This window comes from Lutra lutra, chromosome 7 (genome assembly GCF_902655055.1).
Source record: "Lutra lutra chromosome 7, mLutLut1.2, whole genome shotgun sequence".
NCBI lineage: Eukaryota > Metazoa > Chordata > Mammalia > Carnivora > Mustelidae > Lutra > Lutra lutra.
Window position 1 is genome coordinate 68477049 of NC_062284.1, and position 25494 is coordinate 68502542.

Consider the following 25494-nt stretch of genomic DNA (forward strand, 5'->3'; position numbering starts at 1 on the left):
GCCCTAGCAACGGCCCTAGCAACGGCCGGGCTCCTCCCTCCTGTGTCTCCCGGAAAGCGCTCCGCCGCGCCCTAGCGCGACGTCGGCCGGGCGCGCTCCTCGGGTTCCGACGGAGCGGAAGGCGCGTGGAGCCGCGCGAGGACCCGAGAGAAGCGCAGGTCTGAGTCCCACTCCGATCGCTGGTGCGGGTGTCCACGCCCGTGTGCGGACCAGTGGCCTGGCCGGAGCCGTGCGGCTGCGGGGAGAGGACGCTGCTTGGCTGGGCGCTAGTGGAGGTCGTGCAGGGTGTCTCCTGTGAGCGGGACCCTGGTCCCTGTACTGGAGCGCTTGCATTTTTTACCATCCTGCGGGCCCTTCGGGGAAAAGGCTTCCAAATTGTTCCTCAAAAATTTTCCTTGCCCTAACAATCATTTTCAGTGGTTTCCGCCGTGAGGAAAGTCTGTTCTGGCAGGTAGTCCCCTAGGATCTATATTTTTTTAGTGTTTGGAGTGGTTTGCGGGGAATTGGTAATCACAGAAGCAGCAGCTTAGTACAGAAATAGTGTGCCATGCAGTGTATTTAAAATATTAAGATAGTGGTTACATAATAAGCCAGGGAGGCTGTTTCTTAGGTCTAAATTGTTTCTTGGGAATGTAGAAGAAGCAAAGAAGTATATTAATAGTTTAAGATACCAGTTCACGGAGCTGGATGATAAAAATCTGCTTGAGTGAAAACATTTAAGGATTATTTCTTTTAAGCATTTAAGGATTATTTCTGTCTGAACCCCAGTGTACCATGAAAAACTGAGGCAAGACAGTCTGCCTGCCTGCCAAATGATGGGGGGACGTGGGAGGGGCCACTGGTCCTGTATGAAAATGTGTCACCTTGGAGTTTAAAAAATGAATGTTGGACCTGTGTGTGTTATTTGACCGGGTTCTTAAAAATACTTCAGGAAAAAAAAAATTGAAGTGGGTTTTATCTAGTATACTGAATTGGTCTGCAATACATGGTAGGGGAATTTTATATAGTATTCCATTGGGAGGTGACCTGTACCTTGGAGCTTTTAAGATCATTGTTTTGGGGGGTGGGGAGGGGGAGGAATCTGCCATGTTGCCACTAGGCTGCAGATGGCCCATGAAGGTGGTGTGTTAGATCATTCAGGAGGGAGATGCATACATATGTTTTCTTTTTCAGAATGGTTTTGATTTAATAAGTAATTGTTGAATTCCTCCTGCTGCATGAGACACAGGGAGAGCTATGTAAAGAATTGGTAAAGAATCCTTCTTTTGCAGAGTTGATTGCTAGGAGGGATAGCTTTGCTAAAAGACAACTCTAGGCTAAATCAGATTTTTCCATGCTAAATATGTGGAACCAGTAATAAAGGGGCAAACCTAAAAAGATGTAAGAGATTGCCATAGATCATCTAGAGTCCTGACTTTGAGCCTAAAGTTAGAGAATTATATGCTAGGTGGAATTGATGGAACTTGGTGAGTAATTGTTTTTTTTGGGAAAAGAGGGTAGAGGGGGAGTAAAACTTTGTTTTCAACCTAAGATGCAGATTGATGAATGTACCATCAAGGTAAAAATATTTATTAGTTCTTTAGGAATATATTCTTTTTATGTTTTCTAAGTAACTCCCACAACTCCACCTGTATTCCCTGCATGAATTTGATATTAATAAGTATGTTTTAAAGGTTGTGAACCATCATTTGCAGCAAACTGTACACATTTGAGGCAGGCTATTGGCTAGGTGAGGACAAATGCTGGTGTCAAATGGTTTCAGAGACCTTTGGAGAGAGCTGTCCATGACTTACTATTTCTGGACTCTTCTGTGTGGCCACCACAGCCATAAGAGAGAGTGTACAGGTGAGGCAGGGAAAGGAGCCATAAACATTTTCCTTTCACTGTCTCATATGTCTATGTTGTTTGATTTTTGTAGAGGAAGAACATTTATATAAGGCTTTACTAGTATCCATTTGGCTTTATGGTTGGAAGGCCAAGTGAAATATAGGGGAATATTTCTGAGGCAGAATGCACTTGGAAGGCCCTAGAAAAACTCACCACTAGTTTTCCATTGAATGTCAAGAAGCACATTGACTTTCATGACATCCCCAGGAACTGTGTACTTAAGCCCCATTATTCTGGAGGACTTTAGTGGCTTATGTAAACCCACTAATTAGCCACTAGAACACCCAGGAAAATGGAGTCAGGTTGAATTAGTCCAGTCTAGTTTCTTTTTTAGGATGGGTCCCATGATGGGATAATTCAAGACTATTATAATCTTAAATAAGTGTTTCTCTGTAAGGACTTCAGAAAACACCAGAGCAAACCCAAACCAAGATTTAGGTGCAACTTAAACCACCTTCCTAAGTGCAGTAATGAGACCTATTGGCCTGTGACAGCTGACCTTTAGTTGCCTAACAGGGGATTTGTAGCTCTGATTTCTGGAGACTAATAGGATCTCTTCCCAGACTTTTAAAACTGCTCCTGTCTTTAGAATGACTGTTTGAACTTAGGATTTCTTTACCTGGATCTGTAGATGGACTCTTACAGATCTGCAAACCATTTGAAATTGTGTATGAAATACTGTGTCTTGTGTATACATTTTCTGCAGATAAGGTCCAAGACTCAACATGATCTTAAAAAAGATCTGAGATTCAAGGAAAGGTGACAGCTTGGTAAATTTACTTTGAGTAAATTTGGCCAGTGTATTTTATTTTTCCTTCAGGGATAAGCATCTTTTTCCTTTGCATCTTTTTATTTGGGTCTCAAGCTTACTGGGATTTACAACCTATAAAAAACTCTTGATGAGTAATTAAATTAGTATCACTAACTTCTTGTTGCTAAATTATGTTGTATATTATGTTCCACTGGACTTTTTGTTCACTTCCTATTTGGAATACCACAGAAAAGTTTCCTGTTGCAGTCACAGCATTTCTCCTGTCAGTGTTTGTACTCAAAGTGCCAGGGGCCTCATAGTTAAACACCACAATGCCATAAGCTTTATAATGAGAGACTCATTTTACAGCTTTGGAATGCATATCAAATCAAAAGGGCTCCAGTCTCTTTTCTCCCTCAAAAGATACTGTGCTTACAGAATATTTGAGTAACAGACATCATTCTTCTTGGAAGGAAATATTTAAGTGAGGAAGTTATTTCACTATTTTATCTCTAGAACTGAAGACTCTGAATGAATTATATATATTATTTAAGATTTTATTTATTTGACAGAGAGAGAGAGAGAGAGCACAAGCAGGGGGAGTGGCAGGCAGAGGGAGAGGGAGAAGCAGGCTCCTTGCAGAGCAGGGGAAGCCCCATATGGGACTCGATTCCAGGACTCCAGCATCATGACCTGAGCCGAAGGCAGTGGCTTAACCAACTGGGCCACCCAGGTGCCCCCGAATGAATTATATTTTTTAAAAGTGGTATGAAGTCTTTGAGTGAGGGGACATTAACATTACTCTGTAAAATTTTTAGTTTACAAGATCACACTTTATTTTTCTGGGCATATATTTCAGCTTTGGGAGTATTTTACAAATCATAATTGGTAGTAGATGCCTGTCCTATTTTAATGGATGTTTAGTTATATTTTTGTGTGTGTGATATAAGTTGGAGAAGAGTAAGTCTTTTGAAACATAACAACTAAGTTTTACTGATTTCACTGGAACCTTGTATTTTCATTAGGATCCAGGTTGAGATTTTATGTCATATAACATTGGTTTAAAGTCAGAGTGTACAGGGTTGAATACATTCCTGGCTGATAATAGCATTTAAACACTATATTCCTAATATAAAACAAAATAAGAGTCACTGAAAAATGTATTATTGGTACCTAAATTTTATATTTGAAGTAGTTTTTCTAAGAGAGCACCTTTTTATTTTTATGGAGGGAATGACTCAGAAGGATAATTTATTGTTTTGAGTTTATTGCTTTTTAATTTTGTATTTTAAATCATGCTAATTAAGTGGTTTAAAAAGCTTATTAGTACTTGTTAATAAATACTAAAAACGGCATGCAGTTGTAAATTAAATTGGGTAATTTTCTTTGTGGAGACAAGGAACAAAATATTTCCTGTCTTTATTTCACCCCTTCCCCACTTTTTTTTTTTCTTTTGCAGTGCACCTATGATTTATGTTTTAGAAATAGATGTTAAACTTTGGTTTGAATGAAAAATGTCTCTCAATCCACCTATATTTCTCAAAGAAAAGGAAGAAAATAATTCAAAATTTGTAGAAATACAGCACTCACAAACTACTTCCATAGCTGCAGAAGATCCTTTTCAAAACTTATGCTTAGCATCTCAAGAAGTTCTTCAAAAAGCTCAACAAAGTGGAAGATCAAAATGTCTCCAATGTGGTGGTTCAAGAATGTTCTATTGCTATACATGTTATGTCCCAGTTGAAAATGTACCTATTGAACAGATGCCACTTGTGAAGGTTGGTAAGAAATTTAATTATCTGAAAGTAGGAGAAGAGGTTTTAAAAAGATATCTCCTACATACCTACTCTAACATAATTGATAAGCATGATAAGTAACATCATTATGGAGATGAATAATATTAATAGAAAATTTAATCTTACAGACTGGTAAACCTATTTGCTTTTCTTGTCTTTGGAAAAAGAACATACTGCTAAAACACTTGGGTCTGAGATGAATGGTATTGTTTTGAATGAAATCAGTTACTTTTTCACTAATGATTATAATTCATCTAAAACATAGGGGAAAATGTGGCATAAACATGAATACTACAAGAGACAAGTGTATAATTGCCTGAAGGAACTTCAAAAACTACCTCAGGGCCTTAGACTTCTTTTTAAGAAAACATATTTTAAAGGAAATAGGATTGATTTTTTTGCTTGGGCTTTTGTAGAACAGGCTTAGCCCCATTCTACATGGAGATGGAGCTCATGTCAGTGACCAAAACTAAACTAAAATTAAAAATACTAAAACTGGAGCACCTGGGTAACTCAGTTGGTTGGGTGTCCGACTCTTGGTTTCAGTTCAGTTCTCAATCACAGGGTTGTGAGTTCAAGTCCCACATTGGGCTCCACATTAGGCATGGAGACTACTTGGAAAAAAAAAAAAAGGACCAAGGCCACCCAATGGGCTATGTTATAATTGTAGTGACTTAAGCCAGACTTTAAAAAATTGATTTGAATTGATTGCTTACTTTATACATTTCGTTGCTTACCAAGACTACTCTTGTTTAGGTAAAAGGTCTGTGGACCATGATGTCTATGTAATCAAAGAATTTATTAAATATATGTCAACTTGTCTAACATTGACATGAACTTTAGGAGTAGATCAAATAATGTATAACATTTGCTGCCTATTAGGACGTTAGAGAGACTAAACTCTACACATGGACTCAGTAGAACTTACTAGTAAGAAAATAAGTTAAAACTATATTTAAAAGTATTTAATGTGGTGATTTTAAGATTCATTTAAATTTGAAGTAAAATACCTTAATACTTATATTTTGTTACTTGAAATTCAATTTAGCTTATATGTTATCTTGGTAAGTCCAGGGTCTCCTCAAGGGTCTAAAAATCACACTTACAGGCTGTTGGAAAGTTACTGGGCAAGATGAAATAAGCGTGGAACCTAATCAGCTTCATAGTTAACCTTAGAAAAACTTAGAGTTTGAGGAAAATAATCTTCTTTAAGTTCCCTATTATCTTGTAAGAATGTTAAATTTCAAAAGTGTAGTTTTTGAAGTATGAACAGAACTATTCTATGTTCTTTTCATATCATAGCCACATAGAGAGTATCCCTTTAAAAGTTTTATCTTAAAATGTATTGTGTTCAAAAGGATTGAAGATCAGAATAATAAAAGTCGGTAACATACTGGCTTTTTTTTTTTTTAAAGATTTTATTTATTTATTTGACAGAGAGAGATCACAAGTAGGCAGAGAGGCAGGCAGAGAGAGAGGAAGGGAAGCAGGCTCCCCACCGAGCAAGGAGCCCGATGTGGGACTCAATCCCAGGACCCCGAGATCATGACCTGAGCCGAAGGCAGCGGCTTAACCCACTGAGCCACCCAGGCGCCCCACATACTGACTTTTCATAGACATTTATTTTCATAGAAATTTAATAATAGAGGATTATTTTCCAAATTAGTGATGTAATATCCATTATTTAGTAGAAGTGACTTAAAACACTATGTCAAATATTTGATCAACTCTAGATGGCCTACCAGAGTATGCAGAGTTTTTAAAAGTGTTTATATTTTAATGGCCATATATAAAACTCAGTATGGTAATATATATTAATAGTAATAAAAGCTCTATATAATTTTTTCTAATTTTTACTTTATTTTTACAAATCATTCAGCATTTGCTTTTAGATAGCCTGCTTGGGAAGGGAAGACGACTACATAATGAGTAAGTGCCTCCCAAGCTTTAAATTTTAATCTACAGAATAAATTCATAAATGCTGATTTTTTTCATGCAGAATATGATTTTTTTTAAATGTCATGAGAAATGCATGAGTAAAGGTTAAAGATACTCTTGGTATTTTTTAAAGGAAGAGCAAAAATAATCATGAGGTCAAAGAAAGCTTCATCTTTTTTAGAGTCCTAGAATTTAAAAGGCTCTCTTTGGGAAAGTTGATGATCACATAGGAAAAGACTTAGGACTTCTTGCTAATGGCATTTTGATAAATTTGGGAAGAAAAATTTGATAAATCTCTTATAAGAAATATAAGTGTTAGAGAACAGATTGATGTTCTTTGTGGTTGAAAACAGAACATTTCTACTTGAACTGTGTGTCTGGTCAGTGCTTCTGGTGTTACTCTGTACCCTGTCATTAGTTAGGAAATATCTTCCTTTAAAATGTGTGAACTAGAGCACAAACATTTGTTTCCATGATTTGATCTGTGTCTGTGCTTTTGTTTCATAATGTTAGAAATTTCAGGCTTGCTCAGGGAGAACTAAAGTAACTAGACTGGGTCCCAGTAATAACTTCTTGAGCACAAATTTTCATAATTGTCTTATATCTATAGGATTTAGTCCATAATAGGCAAGGTATGTGATGTTTAAATACATGAATAACAGTCAGTCTTATGTCCTTGATATAAATGATACCCTTCAGACATAGCCAGTGGATGGGAAATGTTGATGGTCACCTTTGGAATTTTGAGTTCTACTCATCAGCCATGTAAGAAAGTTGGTTTTATTAGTAATAGAATACTTTATCATGATGTGCTTTCTTTTTCTTCTTTCCTATCTTCCCTGGGCTAAGATAATGCTGACCTGGGACTGAGAGACCCTGGGGAAAGGGAATGTAGTGTCAACTGAGACTGAGCATCATGAGGAAATTCTGATGTAGAGTTCAGCCAGAAGTAGAGTGATGTAAAATCATTTGTGAACTGCCTACTTAAATGGTAAATTTTCTGTGACGAGAAGTTCGTTTGACGATTTAAAGCAGTTGGCCCTAATTGGTTACTAGGCCTAAGTGGGGAGGGAAGGAGATACAGGGTTTGAAACCCTAAAGTGAAAACTATTTGAGATACATATTCATTGCCCTTCTGGGATAGATACCATCCTTTTTCCACACAATAATCCAGAAAGATAAAGTATATGCACCTGGGGTCATTCAGTAGCATGCAGCAACTGCCCCTTTAAAAAACAGCTCTGCAGTTAATGATACAGACAACAATATGGATGAATCTCAGAATAATTATTCCGAGTGAAAGAAGTCAGATGAAAAGAGTACTTACCATATTTTTTCATTTATATAAAATCCGAGAAAATACAAGCTAACTTAGAGTGATAGCAGACCAATTGTTACCTAAGGACTGTGGCTGGTAGTTGATGAGGAAAGGGGAAGAAGGGAGTCTTTTGGGGGTGACAGTTAAGTTCATGATCTTGATTATGGTGATGAATTCAAGGGTATTAAAATTCATTATATTGTACACTTTAAATATATGGAGTTTATTATACCAATTTTATCTATTAAAGCTGTTTTAAAAAAAGAAAAATAGTTTTGTACTCCAGGGTAAATTTAGCTTTTCCCAGGGTAAATACCTAGGATCCTGCCTGTTATGGGTGGGGTGGGAGCTGGAAGAGTATTTGTAATAATATATAAGTCATTTATAATCTGCACTGAAGAATCCATCTTAGAGTTTCTCATATACCTTTTTGGGGGGATGTGACTCAGCTTTCATTTTCATAACCATGGCAGACTACAGCACTTGTACAAACGTTATACAGGAAACTAAATCAAACAAGTCAGGGAAATAACAGAAAAATCTAACTTGAAAAATGTTAGAGAATATTATTTTTGCAAAGAGGCAGGATGTAATTCATAACAAGTAATGAAACTTAAAGAAAAATAGACAAAATGATTTTTCAGAGAGTTAATTTATATATGAAGTGTGCATCTTCTAGACCTATTCTGTTACTTTTCCAATTGATAATTATTTCATTTGTGCCATTAAAGGCCACTGATGAGAATCATGATGTTCACGATAAAGGGTGAACCCTTTTAAGGGTAATACCTGGGACCTCAAAGGATGTATAGGGAGTAAAATTTTGACTTGAATTTTAGGTGTGACACTTTTGCCCAGCTTATATTTCCTTTTATTGTGTCATAAAATTAATAATCCTAAAATTTATAGGAATTATAAAAAGTGTTCTTGACACAGATGCTGAAATGCAAGGAATTGGACTCAAAGCCTATGTAGCTTAAATGAAAATGGCCTTGAAGCTTTGCTTTAAGAACAATTCTATGTTGAATACGTTGGAAATAATTGTTCTATTATATGACCAGCAATGTCGAGGAAGAAATTTAGGTTTGCTTTATGACTCTTAGCATTCCTAATCTGGTTTAGAAAAGTATGCCTTTCATATCATATTTACAGGAACTTAGTGTGAACTTGTTATGTAAGCTTTGAAGATCATTTTTAATTAACATAAAAATCTGAATTTTTGTATTTATTGTGTTCATTTGTCCTTTTTTAAATTTTAGCTTCCACTGAAGATTGACATCATTAAACATCCAAATGAAACAGATGGCAAAAGTACTGCAATACATGCAAAACTATTAGCACCTGAATTTGTAAATATTTACACGTATCCTTGTATTCCAGAATATGAAGAAAAGGACCATGAAGTAGGCAGCTTATTTTTTACACCTCTTCACATTGAATCTAAAAAAGAGTTGTAAATTCCATTACTTTTCTGAACTTGAACACAATTAAATATTTTTCTTAATGACCGAGGGTTATCTTTATGTAACAGTAAACAATATACAATTTAGTTACTTCATTGGTATCTTCAAAGATCAAATGATCTTAGATTGTTAAGGCTTTTTGAATTTAGTCTTTCTACTTTTTTTTTTTTTTTTTTTTTTTTTTTTTAGTCTTTCTACTTTTTATAGTTATTCTGCATTACTTCTTCAGGTTTTTCCTCTTTGCCCATATTGCTGTGCCTGCTTTTACTTTCTCTCCTCTCCATTTTCCTGCTGATGCTACAAAAAGATGATTTGATACAAACTAAGAAACCATATTACAAACGTTGGAATTTCTCCAAAAGAAGAAAAGAAAGTCTGAATTAGAAGGATTTTCAAGAATTCTCCCTGAATTAAGAGCTTTAATACATGACCTTTGTAATGCCTTTTCCTTGCTCAGAAGCCTTCCTTTGATCATTTCTAGATTCAAAATTGGTTTTCACATATTTGAAATTGTCACATTGGGAGATATTACTGCTCTTATTGAAAAGTAATAGATCAAAAAAAAAAAAAAAGGCCTTGGGTACTTTTTAAAAAAGTATGTAAACTCTTCTAGGTTTCTTGGAGATATTTGCTGGTGTGGTTAACCTGGAAACATAATTAAAAAATTATGTGTTCATTTGCTCTAGGCAGAACTTAGATTTTCCTTTCCATCAATATATTTGTATTTTGGTTGAGTTTATATAGTTGTTTGTAAATGATTTCTGAGTTTTGGATCAAGGAGTATCTTTGTGTTTCCCTCTCTGGTCAGCAAGGTATCATTTATCTCAATTGAATAGAATACAGTGTTGGGTTCTATAAAGAGATGTGATATGTTTACAGTCCAAGAAAATTACAAAGCCCTGAACTTTGCTTATTGGGTATGGGGGAAATAGAGTCACGCATTGTAAATGTTTGAGAAGCTTTTATAACTGGAGTTTTCAAATTCAAGATTTTTCCTTTTATTTTTATATTGCTTATGTTTTCATATTAAAAATGATATATGTTCATTGAAGAAAACTTGGGAAATATAGAAAAGTACAGGAGATAAAATACCTATGATTTGAAAATCATTTGTTCATTTAAAAAATATTAATTGGGCACCTTCTTTGTGGCAGGAGCTGTTCAAACATTGGAGGCTCTAAAGTGTGTAAGGTTTCAGTAAAAACATGCTGAAAGTAAGGTAGCATAATTTACAGAATTCCTTGGAAGTCAGATTTTTCAGTCTTAATTTTTCACTGTAATATACTTTAACAGATATTCTGGGTATTGTGAATTGTATTTACGATTTTTTTTTAAGGTAAATTCCCAAAAGTGAAATAACCAAAGGGTGTGAACATTTCAAGACTCTTTTTTATTTTATTTTATTTTATTTTTATTTTTAATTTTTTCAGTGTAACAGTATTCATTATTTTTGCACCACACCCAGTGCTCCATGCAATCCGTGCCCTCTCCAATACCCACCACCTCAAGACTCTTATTCAAAGTGCCAAACTGCTTTCATGAAGAGTTATACTATCGAAACCTGACATCAGTAATGGCTATAAAGGCCCATAACATCATATCCTCACCAGCAGTGATAGTATTATTTGTTTGATTTCTGCTTATTATATTGAAATTGTGAAAATTGTATTTAATTATTGAGTGCTTTTCATTGGTTCTTTTACCTAGTGTCACGTACTTTGTATTTTATACTGTGAAATATTACAGTAGTTAGTTTTTTGATTCATGATACAATTAACTTGGCTTCTGTCAATTATTTTGAAACAATACTTCTAGCTAGTATATTATGATTTTTAAATCTTAGGCAAGAGCCAAGAACTTTATCATCCTTGTTAAAGAAACACTAACTTTCAAATGGCTCAAGTGGTTGTTAGAGAACCTAATGCTTGTTTCTCAGGTATGCAGCATGTTTGTTTCTCTTTAAGTTTTAAAAGTGTCGGAATTTATTCATTTTGAAGATCATAACAGCACACTACTAACTTAAGTTTCTTTGCTTTAGGTTGCACTTGTTTTTCCTGGACCTAAGTCTGTCTCAATAAAAGATATTTCTTTTCATCTGCAAAAAAGGATTCAAAATAATGTTAAAGACAAAAATGACGACCCCGACAAGCCATTTATTAAACGCAAGAAAACTGAAGAACAGGATTCGAATGACAGCAAGTGCCAAGACACAACACTGAAAAAAATTATATTTATAGATAGCACCTGGAACCAAACAAACAAAATATTCACTGATGAGCGACTTCAAGGTAAAATAAACAAAAATTTTTTTTGTGGATTGTTCCTTCCCCCAACTTTCATTTCAGATACTTCAAACATGCAGATATATTGGAAGAATTGCATCAAATACCCATACGTTTTTCCACATTTATTTCTCTATTATATGTGTGTGCATACTTAGATATTGTATACATTTTTGGCTGAACCACTTGAAAATAAGTTGTAGGCTTTGCAATACTTCACCATTAAATACCTAACTATGTATCTTTTAAGAATAATTGCATAATCTCACTACCATTAACAAAAGTTAATGGGAAAATTAATAAAATTTCTAATATCTAATACAGTCCATATTTACATTTCCCTAATTGATCCAAAAATATCTTTTGTAGCTTTTTTCTTCTGATGTAGCATGTAAACTCTCATTCCATGTAGTTTTTAATACCTCTTCAGTCTCTTTTAATGTAGAGCAGTCCCCTGTCTTTGTTTTCTGTGACTTGTTTGAAGAGGGCAGGTCAGTTGTCTGAATGCTTCATCATGATTAGATTCAGTTTAGTGTTTTTATAAGGATACTTAGAGATAAGGATCAATCTAGGGTTGTTCCATGACAATTCCAGTTTATACCTATTGTTTTTATTTAACTATTAATGGCATTCCCTTTCCCTCTCAGAAATATGGCTGTTCAGCTGATAAATTATATGATTATCCTATTCATAGGTAAAGTTGTATACTTATTGCGTCAGATCAGGAGGCATATAAGTTCCATTATTGGTAATAACTTTAATTATTTGATTAAAGTGGTGATTGCCATATCTCTGTATTATAAAAGTTCATTTCTTCTTTGAAACTGGTAGTAGTCTTTGGGGTGATGCTTTGATACTGTGAACTATCTATTTCCCAACTGCTTTTCACTGAGTGGTTTTAGTATTTATTGACAATTTGCCTAAATCAGCAAATTGAGGATTGCAACATGATGACATTTTAATGTATTATTTCTTTTATATTTGTTAGGTGGTAAAGAGCTCTTCTCCTCCCTCCCCTCCCCCCCCTTTTTTTCTCTCTCCTTCTGCCTCTTTTTGAGGTCACTATGGGTTTATGGATTTCCTTTATCATATGTAATATGTTGTGATTGTATTCTTTTTGATGTCCAAATTGTCTCAAATTTTGCCAGTGGGAGCCCTTCAAGTCCTTTATAGCATGGCCTTATTAGTCTTTCTGGTACAATGGAATGTCCCAAGTTAACTTGTACTTTTTTCCTGCCCCAGACATAGAACCACTGATTATGTAAAGGAGCTATGGTTCTTTTTAGTGGGGAGTGATATTAGAAACCAAGATCTGGCAAATTTATTACAACTTGGATGTCATTGTTTCAGTGGATAAAGCCAAGGGAAATAGATATATATCATGAGTTCACATGGATAGTTCCAGTTCCAAGATTGAACATTACAGGGATTTTCTTTCTTTTGCTTTTTTGTACTCTTTCTCTTAGAGTGAAAAGTTCAGTTCCTAATAAAATGGTTTAAAAGAGTTGTTTTGCTTGCCCAAGTAGCACAACTAGTAATATGAAGAACAGAAACTCATGTTACCTCTCTTGTTTACTTGTACCTTACTCAGTTCCTCAAGTTTTTTCAGTAGTTTCTCTAAAAACGTTAGGTTTGTTTCCAGCTCCTGATGGCCTCGTATGTATACGTATGATTAGAAGGCAAGAGAGCTACCCAATTGGTTTTAGGCTGTTGCCAAAATAGAACTTTTCTCAGGCTATTTGTTAAAAATGCACTTCACCTAGAAAAGAAAGTTTATGATACGTTTTGGAGTTTAACTTGTAGTAAGTAATCCCAAACTAAAGTTAGTAACAATACTAGATTTAGTTTAATTTACATAGTTCATAACTCTGAGGTCAACATAACTGTTAGGAAGATTGCTTTGTCATTCTAGTCGTGTGTGTGTCTGTGTGTTTGTATGTGAGAGAGATAGGCAGAAAGAGACAGAGAAAGTGTGTGTATGTGTGTGTGTGAGAGAGAGAGAGAGACAGTGGGGAATGAGGAATGTGAGAGGGAGAGGGAGAGAGAAACTACAGAGCATAAGACCTGAAAGAACCTTTCACTGATGTTTAATAGAGAGATGGAACCCCAAGGCCCTGCTTTTTGGAGTACTACCTGCCAATATTACCTTGGATGGTTACAGCACCAGCTTATTCCTCAGTTTGAAGATTTTTCTGAGCCACTCTCTTTATAATTACCATATATGGTAATTGAAAGGATCAAATGAAAGAACATGAGTGAGAATAGTAGAAAAAACTATAAAAGGAATCATTGAGGTACAATGCAAAATCTGTTTTCAGAGTGTTCATATTTGAACTTAAGGCTTAAAATCAGATTTGGAAAAATTTCTATTATTCCTTCCCAGATCACATAGTAAGTATCATATATTTCAATTCTGTGCTACATGAAGATTTTTAAAAGGGATTTCTTAATCCCTTCAAAATCATGAAATAAACAGATTCAGTCTTTTCTTCATGTATTATCGCAGCCCCTACCCCTTCTGGCTCCTTATTGCACCATAGGGAATATCTGGGGCTCTGCACATATTTATAGACTCTATATGTGAAATACCAGTTTCCAGATGAACTGAGTTATTTCCTTAAGAAACAACCCATGTTTGCTGTAAATCATTGCCTTTGGGTTTTAAAACATTTTATCATTTGATGGCAATAATTTTGAACAGAAAACCACTTATAATTCTCTGCTTTAAAGTTCTGCTAAAAAAATTTGCTGAGTTCATCATAAAGTTATTGATGGCCAGAAATGCTAGCAAAAGAATTTTTTAGTGTATATGTTGAACTTTTAAAAATAAATCCCATACCTGTGTATTTCAGTGTGTTTTAAAAGGTTCCGTATACTTGGAAGCAAATCTTTAAAACAGGATGGAATAGTGGAAATAATCACTAAATCTTGATTATCATTTTTAACATTTTAGAACATATTAGGTGTATTAGAAACCAGCACCATTTAATAGTTACTCTTAAGGTTTTTTTTTGTTTGTTTGTTTGTTTTAAGAAATTGCATGTGCTGTCAGATCCTATGGTAAGATTTTAATTATACTGATTACTTAGAATATTTTCAAATGTCTACCTACTTCTTGGATATAATTAACATTAATACAAATAGTTCAGTAGAGTTTGGTTTGGGTTTTTACAACTTTTGTGTGTCTTTGAATCAAAATTATTCAAATTGAAATATTTTCAAAATATCTAGATAAAATACTTTCAAGCTTTTGCGATTTGTCCATTTATTCAGTACTATTTGTTGAATACCTCTTCCTGGATGGGTGGTGTCCTAGACTGGGGTATATGAAGGAGAATAAAACAGTTTCTCTACCTTCCAGGTGATCACAGTGGCTGTTGGTTAGAGTTGTGTCTTACCACATGAAATGGAAGCCCAGATAGAATCTGAAAACAAGTTGGGTTTTTACTTTTTATAGGTTCAAGTCCAGAAATGGGTAGTCCAAAGCTGTTACAAAGATTTCACAATGCCTGTTAAGGACTCAGACTCATTCTTTTTCTTCCTTCATCATTTTCACTCCCATACTTATAAGATAGCCGGTAGGTCCCAAGACATCCCATATATAATCCAGGCAAGACAAAGGACAGGGCAATATGTACGTGCCCACTGAGTCTGGCTCTTTCATTAAAAAATAAATATAATAATAATAGCTTTTTGGAATTTCCACTTAGGAGATTTCATTTTTCCTTTCTTTGGCCAGAATGGTTCACATGACCACTCTGGCCATTAATAAAGCTCGGAAACTGTTTTTAGCTGGACACATACCACACTGAACAGGATTGAGATTTGTTAATATTGAGAGAAGGGGGAAATGAGTATTGAGAAGACAGTGGGCATTGTCTACCACGTAATCTGTTGTGGAATGCAGGCAGGTAAGCAGGTAAGAAAATTCAGTAAGTTTTGAATATGATGGTAGCATTGAGGAGACACAACCCTGCTCTACCCAGAGTCCCTCGATGGATTAACTGTTTATGTTGAAATCTTGATGGGTAAAGGGCTAAGGGTCAGGCATCTCAGATAAAGGGAATGACATATACTCAAAAATACAGAAACATCATCCTGCATTCAGGAGACTGAAAAAGTTGCATATGGGGTAGAATGTGTATGCACATGAGAATGGTAGGAGAAACAATTGAAGAAGTACAAATTATGAATGCCCTTGAATACCATGGCTGGGAATTTGGACTTTTTTCCACAGGTGCTATGGCAGTATTAGAGAATTTAATGCCAGATATTGACATGATTAGATTTATGTTGTGAGCCTAAATGGAAAGATTAGGGCCGGACCTGACTTCTAGCTCCTGTTCTGCCATAAATAGGCAAAGGTGTTTTTTATATTATTTTTAAAACTAAATTATGATAAATGTGAAAGGATATGTATAATATAATGTCATAGCACATAATGAGATAATGAATAATTAAGAATCCAAGCCCCGGAATTGTATCAATAACTTTTTTCTACCTATGTTCTCTCCTCTGCCACTCTGCTTCTCCCCTGGTAACAGTTAACTGTTCTCTTGAATTATGGTCTTATCATTCCTTTGTGTTTTATCATATACATTATTTTCATAATCTTCATATTGTTTAGTTTTCTTTATTTTACCTGCCATGTTATATTCTTGGGGACATGAAGTGACCATTTTGTTTCTAAGGTTTGTCCGTGGTGTTATATGATTAGCTATAGTTTATTCATTTTCACTGCTGTATATTATCTGACTGTGTTAAAATACTACAGTTTATCCAGTTTCCTGTGGATGAAACACTTGAGTTGTTTCTAGTTTTTGCTCTTACAAATAGTGCACCTACAAAAATTCTTATGCATGTACAAGGTTCCTTAAGGAAACATACCTAGAGGTGGACATTGTTGGGTCATTGGACATTGTTGGGTTGTTGCATATGAAAATGCTCACTTCTACAAGATAATGCCAGTTGTCTTCCAAAGTGTAGGTATATAAACTTTCACACCCATCATTAAAGTATAAGAGTCCCCATTGATCCACGATGCCGCCTACCTTGGTATTGTCAAATGTTTTGATTTTTGCCAATATAGTGGATATAAAGTGCTGTCTTGCTGTGATCATAATTTGCCTTCCCTTAATATTCATCTTTCACATTTGTTTTAAATATTGATATTTTTGGACATATTTCTACCATCTAAAATTTTATTTGTTTGTCCTGTTTTTTCTTTTTTTCTTGACTTTGATCAATCAAGTTTTTATTTTTTTTATTTCATTTTTTTAATATATGTATTTAGTTTCTTTTAGAAAACTGGACTGTGCACATGTAACTTAGAATAATTCAAAGTCAGTATTTTTGCCTCTCCTTTTTAACACTTTAAGGATTGACTACACTTAAGTTTGATTCAGCTCCCACCCTGTCCACCAAGTTACCGTTATTGTCTTCGTTATTTTTTTTCTGTCCTTTATCTTCAGCCCACAAATTAGATACTATTATTGTTTTTGTTTCATTGGGCAGCGTTTATTTGGATTTGCATAGATGTTTATCGTTTTCTTTGCTCGCCATTCTTTTAACTGACTTTGATGAAATACATTCCTTCTCCCTTTTACTTCTCACTTTAAAATAAATATGCTTTTTTTGAAAAAGTATAGCAAAATAAGGGGCGCCTGGGTGGCTCAGTGGGTTAAGCCTCTGCCTTTGGCTCAGGTCACGATCTCAGGGTCCTGGGATTGAGCCCCGCATTGTTGCTTTCTGCTCAGTGGGGAGGCTGCTTCTCCCTCTCTCTCTGCCTGCCTCTCTGCCTACTTGTGATTTCTCTCTCTGCCAAATAAATAAAGAAAATCTTTAAAAAAAAAAAGTATAGCAAAATAAATATGTGAGTCTAAGCACTGGTCTAAAGCGCTGAAAGTATTTTGCGTTTATATATTAACATCTGAGTTTTAAGAGATGAGAATCCTGTTCTGTGATATGAATTATTTCCTCTTTAAGTGCACAGGAATAAGGCATTCTAGCTGACTGTGTCATTGAGGTTTCACTCAACAAATGTGGCAGAGCCAAGGAAACAACTCTAGGTACTCTGTTCATGAAGATATAACCAAAAAGTGGTAGTCCAGAAATAAACTTTTAACCATATTAAGAGCCATTAACTTGCCTATCTCTTTCAGTGAGTTTTACAATGATTTTTTTTTAATTTTATTTTTTATAAACATATAATATATTTTTATCCCCAGGGGTACAGGTCTGTGAATCGCCAGGTTTACACACTTCACAGCACTCACCACAGCACATACCCTCCCCAATGTCCATAACCCCACCCCCCCTCACCCAACCCCCTTCCCCCCATCAACCCTCAGTTTGTTTTGTGAGATTAAGAGTTACTTATGGTTTGTCTCCCTCCCAATCCCATCTTGTTTCATTTACTCTTCTCCGACCCCCTTAACCCCCCATGTTGCATCTCCTCTCCCTCATATCAGGGAGATCATATGAGAGTTGTCTTTCTCCGATTGACTTATTTCGCTAAGCATGATACCCTCTAGTTCCATCCACGTCGTCGCAAATGGCAAGATTTCATTTCTTTTGATGGCTGCATAGTATTCCATTGTGTATGATGATGTTTTAAATGTCAGTTCATCAAGGAAGTGAAACCCTTCTGTATATTGGTGAATTTAGTCCTGTCACTAGTTAATGGTGACACTGGTGAATAGAAGTTAGAAAGAGGTAAACATCTTAATTGTTAACTACTTTTAACTCACGGTTTTGCAAGTTCTAAGATTTATAGACAAGTAACTATCATGTATAAGAGTTTGCTGTGTTTTATATTGCTTCTGTATATACCTTAATGCATTTAAGAAAATATACTATTTAGAATTGGGATTGAAGGAACTCATCTTTACTCTTAAAAAAATCCTTTTTTTGAAATTCTTAAAATAATTAAAAGAAATTATCATTATTGTGCCAGACTCTGTGGTTAAGAAGAAATATTTATACTTTTTGTATTTCTTTTTGGCAGGACTGTTACAAGTTGAGTTGAAAACAAGAAAAACTTGCTTTTGGCGCCATCAGAAAGGAAAGCCAGATACCTTCCTTTCCACAATTGAAGCCATTTACTATTTTCTGGTAGACTACCACACTGATATATTAAAAGAGAAATACCAAGGACAATATGACAATCTCTTATTTTTCTACTCTTTTATGTACCAATTGATAAAAAATGCCAAATGCTCTGGAGACAAGGAAACAAGAAAACTTATCCATTAGTTTTTAAGAAGCTACTATATCATTTTATTTTGCTAAAAATCAATAAACCTAAATTGTGCTTTCTTTATTCTTAGGAAATAATAATGTGTAATGCCTGTAAGACCATTTGAAAAAATAAGGTTTCATTCAATTTATCTCATATTTTTTTAAAGGGAGTTATTTCTAAAGGAATTTTCAGAGATAGCATTGATTGAAAAACTCATTTCAGAAGTTATCTGCTTAAGTTTGGCATATCTCAGTTTTATTACTATATTTTAATATAATTATATCTATGTAATTAGATCTAATTAGATAGTTGTTTAGGGATCTTCATATTTTTCCTTTTCTACCCACTACCACATTTGGAGGTAAGACAGGTCAGAATCTTCTTGCTGAAAATGAAGTCATAAATAATTTGCTGCAGGTTTATGGCAGACACAGGCAGAACTGGAATTATGGCTTCAGTCCCTAGGGTTATCTCTTTAAGTCTGTACTGCCTTTGATGGACATCTGTCGCTTTTTACATTTTCCTGACATCTTTTTTTAAGGAGAAATTGCTGGCAGTCATGAGGGCATGTGATCCAGTTTAGCAAGCAAAATGCCCAGTGATTGACGAGGATGAGCATATGATTTGGCATCCTTTTTGATAAGTGATATGAATGCTGTAGGAGATTACATTTGTTTTTCAAAAAGCAATATGGTGCAGTAGTTACAACTACAGACTCTAGAGCTAACTACCTGAATGTAAATCTCAGCTTAGCCTTTTCAGGATTCTTCATTTCTTCATCCTTGTCAGTTTCTTCATTTCTAAAGAAATGGTAGTACAGTAGCTCCCTTACAGGATTAATATGAGGATTAACTGAGTTAAGGTATCTAAGGAGCTTTCAACAGCACTTGACGTATACTAAGTGCTATATATGTGTTTACTCTTTTTATTATTTTATCTGAAAATGCAAATTAACCATGCTATAACCCTAGAGCTGCTGGTGGCATCTGTGCAGCAGATGGTAGGAACTTGCCTTAGAATTAAGCCAGCAAAGGAAAGCAGAGTGGAGAGGTAAGACTGAGTCCTGAGGACATCATTTAATCACCTAATCTAGCTGCTTATGAATGGAACCCTACTGTCCGGGATAGCTTCTTTTTGGATTTGCCCTCCACTCTTTTCCATTCTGCTTTCTGCTCTGTGAGGTGGGTCTCCTTCCCCTCTGCCTTTTTGTTAGGTTCAACAGATGAAAGCACTCGCAAGAGATCAGAGGTTGAAGGAAAATGAAATTGTGTTATTTCCCTGGCTCCTTTCCTGCCAGGTTACCATGGGTTGGCTGTGTACCTCTACTGGAGATCATCCTATCAGGGCATCTCTTTCCACGTATTATCCGAGTTACTGTCTAATTTCAGGTCCCTGCTCCATCCCTTTACAGGAAGTAACAGCTCCCAGGTGTAACTAGCCCCAGAGTAGTTCATTATTGCTTGTTGGCTTCCTTACACCCTGCCTATATACCTTTGTAAATAGTCATTTTATTATATTTTTCAATGTCCCTGTGTGAAGTCGTCCTCTGTTTCTTTTTGGGACCGTGACTGATAAATTCAACCTTGTGGATGCTAGCAATAATGGTACATTTACCTAAGTATATTCAGGGCAACAGATAACATGTTTTATGAACAAATGAGTCCTTGGTGAAATTTGTTTTCTGCACATTATATTCCCCTCTAGAGATTCAAAAGATAGAGCTTAAAAATGCTGAAAAGTCTTGAAATAAACATTTTGAATTTTAAATTCGTATTTCTTAAACTTATTTGAATAAGTAATGCCTACTCACATCTTGTGGATATGGGATAGTTGGAACATTACAGTTTAGAACAATCCCTGATTATATAGGCAGCTGCGACCTAAAGAGATTAAGTAACTTGCTCATGGGTCACACAGCTAGTTGTAGGATCTGGTCTAGCATCTGGGACTTATGATTTGGTTCGGTGAAGTCACCATTTTATTATGCTATTTCATAAAAAGTAATGTGGATTATATAAGGTTTGAACATTATTAGTCCCATAGTTCTAGCCAAATCAACTGGCTTGCCTATTTAGTACTTATTTTACAAGAATGGAATTAAAATAGATTTCTTCATGTTTAGAACTTGGCACTGGGAACAGAGGAGGCCTCGAATTGATTTAAGCCGGGCCAAAGTTGGATTTCTCTGGGCTAAATTTGGACTGCCCTGAGCCAAAATCTATTGCCATGTAACTGGCTTTACAAACCAACTAAACGTAACAGGTAAACGGAGGGGATTTGCTGCCATCTTACAGCTGGCGTAAAAATGATGACCCACAGACTTTGTAAGAGCCTAATTTATAACTAAGGCCAGATAAAATCTTAAGTTTTTCCAAAGAAAACAATAATAATACCTTTTAGAACAATGCATTGTTTTGTTTTTCTTTGGTATGATAGACTGTAAAAATGTCGCTAATTCTTTACTTTTCCTGTATTCATGGTTCTTTTTCATTCTCCTTTGAAGTACCCTTTCACTCTGACTCTGGACCATATTTATTTCCAAAGATCTAATGAATTTTTACTTAATCCTGTGCTTCTGCTGTTGCCATGAGCACGTACATGTTTGGGTTAGCCTGCTGGGGGGTTAGAGACATATGGAGTAGAACCAAGTTAATTGGTTACCCAAGCTGAATCCTGTCTAGATTAGCTGATAGCCAGTCAACCCCCAGATAAGATGGACGATCTCCTCTGGGATCAGCAGAACCACCTGACACCTTTCTGATTCCAGATGTGTGAGCAAGGGATGTCCACTGTGCCACTGAAGGTCTATAGCTGTTTATTATACAGCATTATTGTGCCAACAGATAACTTCGTCTTTAGATTCAGTATCAGACACATCTTCCTCAAGTGCCTTCTCAGATTCTTGGCTTCTGTTTCCCAGGCCACTAACCACTTAGCCATAGCTACCACCCTGCATAGGTAGTGACAGACAGTGATTCCTCTGCCTGAGGTCAACTAGCCACATGCTCAGAATCCCAGACCTATCCCAACACTTCTGCACTCTAGGAAGCACCATGCCCCAAGGTTTCCCCAATGACTGTCAGAATGGCTAGCTGATGTATGTGGAAGAGCAGTGAAGTTAACTGTTCGGAAAACTTGGATCAATGAACTATAGAAAAAAAGCTCTCAGATCAATTTCTCTTTCTTCTGATAGACTGATCTGAGACACAGTTTTTCACCCTCCTGCCCAGAAATGCACCATGTAGCTAAGCAAATGTACTTGCCAAGTGTGTGGCTGTCTCTTCATGGCTTTTGATGAAACAGAAACCAAGTCCTATACAGTAACTTATCAGTTTGCCTTTGCTTCTCATCCTTGATAGCCTTTCTTCTTCCTAACCTTCACAAGCATGGATTGCTCTTTCTAATAAAGTAATATATTAAATTTTTGCCTTTGGCTCTCTTTTCTAGGCCAGCCATGTGTTTTAGTCTGGATTTGGTGAGGAAAGAAGATTCATTACAAGTTTTACATCAATAAAGATGTTTAATAAAGGAACTAGGGTTCACCCAAATATAGGAGTCACTGTGTGAGTAAAGAATGGGAAGACTGTAGCAGAAAAGGATTGGAAATTGTTATTAACTAGTTCAGCCCAAGATGTTCCAAGTACTCATAACTTAGTTTGTAGACAGGTATATCTTGAGGATATTAGTCTTCTTATTAGTCTTAATTAGTTAATCCCTTAATCTTTGAGGTAGTTCTTTAGTTCAAGGGAAAGCCATCCCCTTTCATCCCTTCAGAGGGATGGAAAAATATGGTATAGGAACCAAGGGGTGGAAGATGTGCCCCCCACTGTATTACCTTTAATGAACCTAGGATACTTTGTGCTCCCTGTCTTTACAATTCTGAAGTCTGCATAGTGAGAGGTCTTGATCCCTAAAAGGACATACTTTTTTTTTTTTTTTAAGATTTTTATTTATTTATTTGACAGGGATCACAAGTAGGCAGAGAGGCAGGCAGAGAGAGAGGGAGAAGCAGGCTCCCTGCTGAGCAGAGAGCCCGATGGGGGCTCGATCCCAGGACCCTGGGATCATGACCCGAGCCGAAGGCAGAGGCTTTAACCCACTGAGCCACCCAGGCGCCCCATACTTTTTTTTTTTTTTTTTAAGATTTTATTTATTTATTTGACAGATCACAAGTAGGCAGAGAGACAGGCAGAGGGGCGGCAGGGGGGTAAGCAGGCTCCCTGCTGAGCAGAGAGCCCGATGTGGGGCTCGATCCCAGGACCCCAGGATCATGACCTGAGCTAAAGGCAGAGGCCTCAACCCACTGAGCCACCCAGGCGCCCCAGGGACATTCTTTTGTCAAAAAATGTAGCAAAAGTCACATTGAACTATAAGCTTTTTCTTGAGTCCATGGTAATGGCAATATACTGGATTTTGTCTTTGTCCTAAGCCCTCATTTAACTATGACACTTTTGATTTGGTGAAAGGCAGTTCATTTTCCAGCCCTGCCCACCTAAGCTCTGTATTCCATTTCAATTCTGTTTGCTTACCCACCTCCTTATTTTTGAGCTTGTTTTTTTCTTAGGGTAAGTATTTTATCAGTTGCAGCTAGTAGCAGCCACCTTATTTTTTCAAAAATTTCCCTTAAAATCTCACCGAATGCCATGAGTGCATTAGGTACATTTTCTGTCTTCCATGTTACTGCAGGTGATAATTTTACCAAAATTTTGCCTCCAATACTAACAAAATACCATTGTAAAGTTTGGGCAAAACACTTAATGAGAGCTTAATGAAGATGACCAGCCAAAAAATCAACACCCATAAATGGGTATCACTCAACACTTGGTGAAATGAAAGCCTCCAAATAAAAGGAGGGGGGAATTAACAAGGAGGGGGAAAATCCAAAGGAACCAGACAAGCTGATAATAATAAAAAATAAAAACCATAAAATATCTTTAAAAGAAAGAGATTATATTGTATAGCTGTGTGATAGTATAATAATAAAAAGATCCTGTAAATCGAAAAATATGAATGTTGAAATAAAAATTCAATATCAGAGCTGTAAGATAAAATATAGCCTAAGAATAGAAAATTGTAAATTCCAATAAAGTCCAACCTTACTTGGGGGAACATGGAAATCATGGTTTTGCTGGGATCCTGGATGGCTGGATCTTAAATAGTGGCATGAGAGTTCACTTCTTCTGGAAGCCTTTTTAGCTCCCACTTCCTTCACCCTGAAGGACCGGATCACTTCCGTACTTTTTCCCCAAAAACTGTGCTCCAAAGTTGGACAGAGGTCCTGTTAGGCTTTGAGACAGCCATTCATTTGTGTCTTACTTTTCATATCTGGAACTCATTCAGTCTTGGCAATGGTCCTGTGAGACAGACACCAGTATTGTGCCCATTTCACAGACTATCTAAACCCCCATAGCATGCCGATGAAAACCATGGGCTCATGTAGCATGAAGGGAACAATTGGTAATCTGGGTGAAGAGTATACAGAAGTTCTTTCTACTGGTCTTGCAGCTTTCCTGGATGTTCAACTCATTTCAAAATAAAAAGTAAAAAAACAAACAAGCCTTAAAAGTCTAACCTTAGTTGAAAGTTATACTTGAAACCATAAGCTGCATGTTAACATTGTATTTTTTTAAAAAAAGCTTGAGGGGAGGGGCGCCTGGGTGGCTCAGTGGGTTAAGCCGCTGCCTTGGGCTCAGGTCATGATCTCAGGGTCCTGGGATCGAGTCCCACATCGGGCTCTCTGCTCAGCAAGAAGCCTACTTCCCTCTCTCTCTCTCTCTGCCTTCCTCTCCGTCTACTTGTGCTCTCTCTGTCAAATAAATAAATAAAATCTTTAAAAAAAAAAAAGCTTGAGGGGAAAGTTTTTTACTGATAATAGTGCTAATATTAGTCATTACTCTTTGTTGTAAAAAAGGAAATTACATGCAACCCCCACCAGTGAGTGTCACTACTAGAGATGCACCGACAATAAAGAAGACTGAACAAATTGTCCCATTGACCTCATCCTTCCTTCCTTAACCATTAGCCACCCAATGCTGGCACAACAAGCACATGAATGGAGTGTTCACTGTGGCAAAAATGAAAACTGACCCTGGGTTCAACAGCATGAATTTCCTCTGATCAAGGCTGATTTAGCTCCTGTTGCTGCTGAGTGGCCCGACCTACCAGCAATAAAAAGCAAGACTGAGTTTCCAGTGAGAAACCAGAAGTTCTTCCTCACAGAACAAGACACATATTACAGGTATGGCTTTGCTTTCTTGGCCCACAGAATCTCAGCCAGTACCACCATTTGAATGCTTTCCTAATTTTTGATTCACTAGCATGGGATTCCACATAATATCAGGGAAGTACAAGAGTGGACCCATATCCACAGGATCCACTGATAATATCACATATCTCACCAACCAGAAACTGCCAGCCTAGCAGCATTGGAACAACTAGCTAAAGGTAGAGCTGAACACCAGCTCCAAAACAATACTCTGCAAAGATGCCATACTCAAAAATGTATTATATGCATTGGATCCAAGATTTTTATACAGCCCTGTGCCCCAGTACAAAATATATGGGTATAGGAACCAAGGGGTGGAAGCAGAAGAGCCCCCATTATATTACCTTTAATAAACCTAGGGTACTTTGTGCTCCCTATCTTCACAGTTCTGAAGTCTGCATAGTGAGAGGTCTTGGTCCCTAAAGGGACACACTTTTGTCAAAAAATGTAGCAAAAATCGCATTGAAATAATAAGCTTCGGATGCTTCCCTGGTACTCTGGGCTCCTTGGGTCCAGAGACCAGTAGGCAAGAAAAGGAGTCACCATCCTGCCAA

General features: G+C 36.4%; 1 protein-coding gene across 3 annotated transcripts; it reads left to right on the forward strand.

Moving 5' to 3' along the window:
• The first annotated feature begins 19 nt into the window (after nucleotides 1–19).
• Nucleotides 20–22599, forward strand: DTWD1 (DTW domain containing 1). Of its 3 annotated transcripts, none has more exons than XM_047738846.1 (5): nucleotides 20–158; nucleotides 4098–4416; nucleotides 8950–9093; nucleotides 11192–11441; nucleotides 18442–22594. In XM_047738846.1, the coding sequence occupies exons 2-5, from the start codon at nucleotides 4153–4155 to the stop codon at nucleotides 18687–18689; spliced, it is 906 nt and encodes a 301-aa protein (XP_047594802.1). In that variant the 5' UTR covers nucleotides 20–158; nucleotides 4098–4152; the 3' UTR covers nucleotides 18690–22594. The 3 variants fall into 3 exon arrangements, with proteins under 3 accessions (XP_047594802.1, XP_047594804.1, XP_047594803.1); XM_047738847.1 differs by lacking the exon at nucleotides 20–158 and adding an exon at nucleotides 165–451 and having other exon boundaries at nucleotides 18442–22595; XM_047738848.1 differs by lacking the exon at nucleotides 8950–9093 and having other exon boundaries at nucleotides 18442–22599.
• Nucleotides 22600–25494: the final 2895 nt, after the last annotated feature.